At 41.0% G+C, this 9122-nt stretch overlaps 1 protein-coding gene across 2 annotated transcripts in view; it reads left to right on the top strand.

Annotated features, from left to right (window-relative positions):
* The window catches only part of ablim3 (actin binding LIM protein family, member 3), a 51837-nt gene extending 44499 nt beyond the window's left edge, over positions 1–7338 (top strand). Inside the window, exons 15-23 of one of the 2 annotated variants that reach the window (XM_030764647.1) lie at positions 1176–1295; positions 1849–1919; positions 2177–2330; positions 5463–5486; positions 5904–5962; positions 6224–6284; positions 6380–6387; positions 7019–7099; positions 7225–7338. In XM_030764647.1, the coding sequence (XP_030620507.1) occupies positions 1176–1295; positions 1849–1919; positions 2177–2330; positions 5463–5486; positions 5904–5962; positions 6224–6284; positions 6380–6387; positions 7019–7099; positions 7225–7338 (692 nt within the window). Of the gene's footprint in view, positions 1–1157; positions 1296–1848; positions 1920–2176; positions 2331–5462; positions 5487–5903; positions 5963–6223; positions 6285–6379; positions 6388–7018; positions 7100–7224 lie in introns of both variants that reach the window. The other variant, XM_030764645.1, reaches the window with a different exon arrangement.
* Positions 7339–9122: the final 1784 nt, after the last annotated feature.

Here is a 9122-nt window from a genome sequence, read left to right as displayed (position 1 = left end):
CTGTATGGAGGAATAGTCTTGTAATAACTTGACTCCTTTGACTCTCTGACATAACCTTGTCCGAGACCTTCATGTGAGTCCTGTGTAGGGGCGCGCACACACACACACACACACACACACACACACACACAGAGGAGCTGCTGGATCTAACGCAGGCTTACATAATTTACTTTTTATTCTACGGTGTTTTAAAAGTCGGATAAATATTTATGTGAATACTCAGTGAAGTAGCAGTTTGCCTCCATATCAGCAAGCCTGTAATGAACTCTTCATTAGAAAGCCCTTTGCTACCCATGTGGAAGAGCTGCATATATATTTTAAAGGCTTCATTTTTTTTTCTTTTTTGGGGAAGGGGGTGTCAAAGTTTATTTATGGATTTAAGTTTCATCCATGTGGGTACCAAATCTATATCTCACTCAGTATTTCCTTTTTGAATGCAAATAATCCTTCCCTTTTTTCCCCTTTTTTGTCTTTTTTTTTAATCACTTTAAATCAATTCCCTCCACTCTTCTGCCGTACTTTCCTCGGTCAACCTTTCATTCTGTAAGTACTCTCTCATCCTTCAGCCCGTCTGTCTGTCTGTCTGTCTGTCTGTCTGCTTGTTTCTGTCTTTGTGCCAGTCCATTCTGTTGTCCTCCATATGCTGCACTCATCTTTAGAGAATATCCTTTGTGACCTAAACTATTACTTTGAAATCTGAACCTAATGCTTACAGAAGTTGGATTCATATTCTGTCATCATTGTACACATCTTACTGCTTGACACAGTTAATGAGCATTTGGTTTCAATATGTACTAAAGAAGAACCATCAAAATATTAGCACGTTATGAATTTTCACCAATCAGTGAATGGTATTGCTTTAATAAGGAGGGAGTCCAAATACTGCAATGCTGGCATCCACGTCAGTGAACTGAACCACCTTAACAATGAGTCGAAGCAAAAACGTCCCAAAACCATCCTGTCTGAAATTAGCCGAATGTGTTCAGAAGTATTAATGCTGACTGTATTGTCCTGTATTCTCTCTCTCTCTCTCTCTCTCTCTCTCTCTCTTCCCATGTGTCTGTGTTTGTGTCTTTGAATAATATGGATGGCCGCAGGTGATTGACAAATACCCATTGCCGTTGTCATCATTATTTTTCATGCGCGTCTCTCTGCAGACAATCTCAATAATCCAGCGATGAAAAGCAAGACCAGTGAAGACATTCTCCAGACCTCCAAGTTCCCAGCTGCTTACTCACCCGAGAATTACCAACAGACTGAATCCGATTACTACCATTATACCGGCTCCCCTAAATGTAGGTGCCGCAGAACAAATATAAACAAAGAAATAACATGTAGCATTCTATATTTTCAGACTATTGTGTGTGAAAGTAGAAATTCTACGTGACATAATAGAACGAGAGGGGCAGATATTTACAGTAATTGCTTTAGCTGCAGTGCAGTAATTATGCGACTGTTTGCGATCTGTCTTTGATCTTTTCAAACTGTACGCTACAGATCTCAAAGGGTGGATGAAAAGGTTTTTAAACGATGAGCGATTATGCTGCCTCTGTTAACGCCGATGCAATATTTTCAGGCTTAGCGTTTGTTTGTTTGTCTGTCGGTTCGGAATCTCAAACTGCTTAACAGATTGATGCAAAGTTAGAAGTTTAATTAGACATCGCTGTATTTTCCTTCCTGTAAAGTGTTTGTTGCGTAACACACTCACTCCTTCTGCCTTCCTTAGTGTTACTTCACTTGTTCTCCCGATCCTTAGCATGTCTTTCATCTGTAGACATTATTAACAACCATTTCTCTCTCTCTCTCCTTCTGTGTGTGTGTGTGTGGGGGGGTGCGTGTCTTTCTCAGCTTTACGTGTTCCTAGGAGAAGATTTTCAACAGGGGGTGAAGAGGATGGTTGGAATCACAGTCTTCAAAGAGTACGTCAATAAAGAATTCCCTTTTTTTCTTCTTCTCTATCTGTCTTAATACCTTCACACCTCTGTCTCCCTTCCATCTGAAGTTTAGGCTGAAGTTCTTTATAAGATTTGTCAGTTTGTTTTAATTTGCACAAGTCAAGAGTCAAATGTATTCACTCAGATCTGACTCAAGATAGTCTTAATGCTGCCCTATTTAATCCTAACTAAACTACACCCCCCCTCTCACTTTCTCTCTCTCACTCTCTCTCTTACTGTAGATCCAGGGTGGAATTGGCAGAATGATCCTAAAGGAAGAGATGAAAGCCCGCTCTGGTTCCTATGACAACGACCCCTGGGGTAGCGCGCGGAACTCCCGTAGTGGGAGCAAGGAGACACTCCACAGCATGGGTTACACCAGCAGTGTAAACGGCTGTGAGTGCTCCAGTCAAACAGTTGATCAAAAGAGAGTTAATGTTACATTAATTTGATATCACAGGGCATTGACACACACACACACAGAGAACAGTTACACACATCATCAATCCATTTCATGATACACACACACACACACACACACACACAAAGAGAGACCTTCTCAATCAGGGAGATACCAACATTATTTTACAGAGAAACACCTGAATTTGTGGCAGTTGCTGTGACTGTCTTATAATAATGTTATATTTAGGCTGATGAAGAATCAGATTTGAGCTTCCTAATCCTTTCACTGTATCTACAAATTTCTTTTCTTTTGGAAATGTTGTATCCTCCACCACTCCCTCTCTGTTCCCACTCTCACCCAGTGAAAAGCTTAGAGAGATAAACAGTTTGACAACAGGTACTATATGAATCGGCACAGTATGCGGTTGTGAAAACCGGTTTGTTTAGCTACAAATCAGAGAGTTTAAATCACAGTTACTCAGTGAATAACACTGTTTTCAGTGGAGTCGTGACTTTTGTCACATCTCATGAAGACGGTCAAACGCTTAAGTGGACTTTAACTGCCAGATTAAGCCCAAGGTGTCTGTGTTTTATATTCCTAGACCATCTGAAACCCCACTCAGAGTATATATCATCTAGTATATCTGTTTTAGATAATATTGTTATTGTCTCATGAAGTATTGTTGCCAGGGTGACTTAGTGAGATATTATTACAATGTACACATTACATAAACACATTTTTTGGCTCAACTATAGTAAAGAGTGCTATCTAGGATCAATTCTTACCGTTCATAACCCTAAATAAATAGTTACATAGACCAAAGAGGGGCTGATCCCAGATCAGCGCTCTGACTCTGAGATGGCTCATACGTATAGACTCTGGTCTATTTGCCTCATAGAAGATGTTGATCCAGCCACAAACCAACTTGAAAACCACCACACAGCCATGTTCTCAGGCAGACTGACCTTTACCTACCTGTGTGAGAGTGGGAGAGTATGTGACCACCGCAGTTACTTTTGACTCACAGACTTCTCCAAACCCCGCGCATAAATGTCAGAGGAAGGCAGAGGACGCGTTCTTATGGCAAGGGGAAAGGGTGAGGTCTTGGACGACGGCCAGTTTCTCTTTGACAATATAATTTCTAAGTTTACATGCTTCCACCGAGGGTTTCGAAATACATTCTTTTTCTGTTCCCTTGTGGTTACTGGGAGTCGTTCTGTTCGTAGGGCGGATGAGCGTTGTTGGGTTTTTTTTTTCTCTCTCTCTCTTTGTTGTTTAGCTGCTGGTACTCTGTTTGTCGTCCCCGCCTCTCACCTCATCCCCGGCTTTGCTTGTGACTTTAACTCTCGGCGTCTCTCTTTTTCGTCTCTCTCCCACTTCTCCTCATCTGCGTATGTGTGTGTGTGTGTGTGTGTGTGTGTGTGTGTGTGCGCGCGCCTCTCCCTTCATTTCTAATTCTGTGTTTCTCATGGGGAAGTGCACAAAGGAGCTGGAATTTTCCCTTCATCCACTCCTTCCCTGCTCCCCCCTTCTCTCTCTCTCTCTCTCTCTCTCTCTCTCTCTCTTTCTCTCTCTCTCTCTTCCCTCTCCTCCTTTCCTCACACGGATCTGGCTTCATTCTTCCTATGTCTCCCTCTCCCCGATGACGTTTCCATGTATGTGTACCAGTCCTTCCATATCCTGTTTTATGCATGAGGAGTAAGAGTTGGCATGCCACCCCCCACCCCCCCATGAGGAATGGTGGAGAGACATCATGATATGCTCAAGTCACGAAAAGGATTAGATATGAGACAGGGGTGTACAACCTTGTCAAACAGGGATTAAGATACTGTGGTCATATGTTGGATGACTGGATTAGATTGACAAGCTAATGCTATACAGCTGCGCTGATACATCCACACCCTCAGTTTCGCTCCGCAGTTTGCCAGTTTAATCATTTGGAAGGGAATCTTTCAGCGGAGTAATACAGTATTGACAGCTCTGAAGTCAGGATGGATCTGTCTTTTAGTAATCCTTTATTTGTAGAGATCCACTTTCCAGACATCTCTCTACCATATGAGTAAGGGAGTGGTAACTGAATGTGGGGGATAAATCTCTGTGCTGTTTTGAGATCAAAGTGTCCCAGAGAGATGTTTTCTGAAGAGCTTCAGTGACAACTGTGCCCTGAGAAGACGTGGTGATGTTTTAATGCTACTCATTTCATCCTTTTTACGATCTTTTCAAGGGAGAGACGCTTTTGTATTTTGTTTTGTAAAATCTGCAGGCATATTTGGAGTCTCATTAGCTAGCTCTCTCTCTCTCTCTCTGTCTCTGTCTCTCTCTCTCTCTCTCTCTCTCTCTCTCTTTCTCTCTCTCTTTCTCTCCCTCTCTCTCTTTCTCTCTCTTTCTCTCTCTCTCTTTCTCTCTCTCACTTTCTCTCTCTCTCCCCCTCTCTCTTTTTCTCTGGCTTCTCCCAATAGGCATTGCATTCGTTCGTGCAGTGATAACCACAAGCTGTGTCTTGCTTGCTCAGTTCGTTCATCTTGTTCGTGTCTGAATATCTGAAAGAGGGTGGATGTGTTGTTACCCCACACAAAAAGCATCATTGTAGTTTTGTTTGGTTTGCCCTCTCCCCAATCTCATTCCCCTCCCCTCGGCCTTCTCTTTTGATCAGCTGTTTTTAAGCTTCATTTACCGCGATGATGAGCTGTGCGTTTGTTGCTTGCCGCCGTGGGTCGTTTTTGGGCCCGGCTCTTGTTTGTTTACTGCTTTTAAAAGCTCTTAAGATGATCCTCCCTGCAGCCTCAGATGCCGCGGGGGCCGGGGCGACGAAGGCCACGCACGTTAACACGCTTAAGCATCTCTCCGCTGATCTCCGCACAGCGATCGAGAACAAAACCGTTATCTCAGCCCCTTACCGCACAACCACAGTGAACTGAATTTTACCCTTTATTCAAATGAAGAAAACAGAGAGCCTTTTAGAACAGTGTCGCTGTACTATCCACAATAAATGAATGTCTGTGTCTGGGAAAGAGAAAAAAAATGATGTAGATGTGTAGCTGAGTCTTAGAAACCTAAACAGAATGTTCTCACTTTCTCTCTCTCTCTCTCTCTCTCTCTCTCTCTCTCTCTCTCTTATCTTTTAGCTCCTCGTTACAGTGCTGACAACGGTGAGTAACCTCTCCCTGACCCTCACCGGTTGTAGCTCCATACCTTTTTAACAGACCCTGAATATGCAAATGATATGCAAATGAGGAGGGAACTTAAGAACGCAGTAAGACGAATCCAGGGCATGTTGGGACTCCTCTTAGAGTTTTTGCCAGAGTCGTCTGGGAATTAGCACCAATAGGAGAACATTAAAAGCTGTTAATGAAATTTGGGATGTGTTGACTGAGGTTTATGTTTCGTGTGATAAAAGGTGGTCAACACAGGTGTTAAAGTGGTGACCAGCGCCCTCTACTGTCCATTTAGGTACAAGGGTGTTTCATAGACCAACCTTAATGTCGAATGAAGAACACCACTGCTCAGGCGCTCAGTTTGTCTATCCCATTTTAAACATTTAAAATATCTTTGTCTTTTCTTTTTAGACTCCTACTTATCAAAATCAGCTTCTTTACCAGGATATGGCAGGAATGGATTGCACAAGGTAAGAATTCTCTAAGAAGTAGATGAATATTAGACACTTAAATCAAATTAAACTGCATGACAATGGATCAGTGTTTGATTTCCACCAAATATCACTATACCTAAGCTCAGTACTTTGACTTTTCTAGTGACTCATCATGTCTTTTACGGAGATTTTGTTATTTGTTAGTGTAAGTTTATACCTTAGAGTAATTGTTTATGTAATAATATTTTGTGGTAACATTAAACTGACCTTAATTTTGTGTCTCATCTCATTTTTCAGAGACAGAGTGGAGATTATTTCCAGTATGACAGTGGAAATGAGGTCAATTGGGAAATCAGGGGTAAGTCAAATAAATATTCAACTGATGATACAGAACAGGTTTTTGTGTCCTCGCAAATAAATACTAAGTTCTTTTTTTTTCCTTTCCTCTTACAGAATACAAGGTAAGAGAAACACTACCTGTATCATAAGCTTAGAAGAAACCCATAGAGGCACACAGAGAACATCCTGAAACTTGAACGACCTCGAAGTATCAGCTCTCAGAGTTTGTACAGGCAAGTGGCTTTGAAAAGAGGAAGCCACAGTTTTACTGTAGGTCACTGAAGAGGAACTACAGAAAGACAGGGTCAAAGGTCAGTTCTGTTGGTCAGAATACAAGGAAAAACCAAGTGAGCTTAGAAATCAGTACTTCCAGGTCAAAAGGCCACGAGACATTTCCCTCAGTTTGTCCCCTGGGGGAAAAGGGTCAGTGGACTGCAGGACGGCCAGAGGTCATGGAAGGGCTGTGATGTGTGAAGTCAGCGCTCTGGACAGAGTGTGAAGCTCTGCTCTCGCTCGGGCAAACTTCCCGTCTGTATTAGCCACTGTGTTAGAGGGTGTGCAGTGAAAGTGAGGGCAATTTCCTCTTGCTGTTACCAGTAAGAGGAAAAAGGAGATCCATTGGTAATCAGCTCTCAGTAAAGAACAATGCTCAGTTTCCATGCTATGATTGGACTTAAAAAAACCATATGCTTATACCTATGGCAGTGTATGGCAACATTGTGTTTCTTATTCCTTTGAAAAATCACTTGGCAGATTTATCCCTATGAGGCACTGATAGTCACCACCAGAGGGCGAAACAGGTTGCCGAAGGACGTGGACAGAACCAGACTGGAGGTAGGTTAAGACTGAAAAAAAAAAAACAAATAGCGCTACCTCTTAGAATTGCAGCTTTATCATTGATATATGTATGTGATCACGTACGGAACTTCGCTCAGTAATAATTCACACTCTTTGGATAGCGGCACCTCTCTCCAGAGGAGTTCTACCAGGTGTTTGGGATGACCATGGCAGATTTTGACCGGTTGGCACTGTGGAAGAAGAATGAACTGAAGAAACAAGCGAGACTGTTTTAAAACGTTCAGCACTGCACGCACTGTCAGAGACCGTCTCACCTGCCGCCCCCACCGCAGTCCTGTCCTAACCCCCCCCCCCCCCCCCCCCCCCCAACACACACACACACAAAACAGCCTTCTCCTCTACAAACATGCCCCATCCACCGATCCCAGAGAGACAAATTTATTACGTCTATTACATGGATTAAAAGAGAGAGAGAGAAAGAGAGAGTAAGAGAGAGAGAAAGAGAACATGACTGAAAGAACAAAATGGAGGCTAATTTTATTTCATTTTTCGAAATACTTTGTTCTCGTCTTGATTCGATTATTTTATTTAGCATGTTGATTTCCAGACGACAGTAGTTCTGAGTGAGGTAATTGTGGTAATTTTGGTAAATGTGAGGACTCACAGTTTTAGGGAGAGAAATGGGACTTTGCCTTATATTTTCAATGAACCTGTGCACCAGCAAACTGAGTGACCAGAATGTAGATATCATACTAGCCACTTTATCAAGCGACTATAGGTTAACACTTTTCTTTTTTTTTTGCTCTTTAACTGTGCATTACTCAAAATAGAATCGTAATAAGTTTTTTGAATGATTTTATTTACCATAAGGACCATTTGTAATAACCTATTTCAAAGTGGGAACAGGAGAAATAACAAGAAAAGCTGGTTTATATCTATATAAAATAAGCAAGAGAAGTGTACTGATTAAGTTGCATTTAGAAACCAAAGTTTGGGCTGCTCTGTAAATTGTAAACAAAATAACAGCTTCTTAACTAAGCACACTCAGTGCTTAACAAGATGTATAAAATGTTTTTGTTGTTGTTGTTGTTTTTGGGTTTTGTTTTGTTTGTTTTTTTTGGGTCGGGGGGGGGGGGGGGGGTTAAACTATTAACGTAATGAACACTGAATGTATGTTTCATTCACAGAAAAGACCATTTAAAATTCTTAGAAACACAGTATGAGAAATATGTATACAGTGCAGAAACTATCCATAGAGTATTGTGATGATAGAGATAGAGGTTTCAAAGACAAGTGTGATATCCTCAATTTTTTTTTCCCTCTCTCGACAGCTTTAATCATATAATGAACATCTACACTGTACATCAAAGCAAAGATGAAACATAACTGCGTTTGCTCTTTTTGTTTTTGTTTTCAAAGGGAATTTTCACTTATAAACTCATGGATAAGGTAGATGCTGTTCTAGAATCTTCCTAATTGAAGGCTGAAAGCTGACTCTTTTAAGATGGGCCATTCTGCTGTGATGACCAGTTTTATTTTATTTGATTTGATTAAGCTCTTGTATTTTTTTTTTAATTTAATAGACAAATTGAGTGTGACCGGTTGAAGCAGACATGTACATTAAACTCTAATGTATCTATTGAGTGCAAAGATGATTCGGTTTGGAAAGTCAAACACACAGACAGAAAAGTTGCATATCCAGCTAATATACTTGATCAGAAACAGCCTATAACGAGGTCCACCAAGCCAAGAGTTTTGTGCATTAAAGTAGCTTACATCTGTATTTGTATCTCACTAAAAGGCAGGTGCTAAATCCACGTTATTTGTATTGTTATCTGCCTTTGCGTGCAGTGTTAACTGCCATTTTGCCCATCACATTGTAATGAGGTGTTACTTAGTGAAAACAAAAAATGCGGCTGAGGACTAAGAAATACTAAAAAGAAAAAAAAAACATATTTTTGATTCTCCTTTTTTAACAATACAACAACCTAGTTTTGCTTTTATTTATCTGTCTGTACTGTTTCAACAGATTATGTATATCTTATATTTAAATAAAACG

The sequence above is a fragment of the Chanos chanos genome, chromosome 2, assembly GCF_902362185.1.
Source record: "Chanos chanos chromosome 2, fChaCha1.1, whole genome shotgun sequence".
Lineage (NCBI taxonomy): Eukaryota > Metazoa > Chordata > Actinopteri > Gonorynchiformes > Chanidae > Chanos > Chanos chanos.
This window is presented reverse-complemented; position numbering and strand designations above follow the sequence as displayed.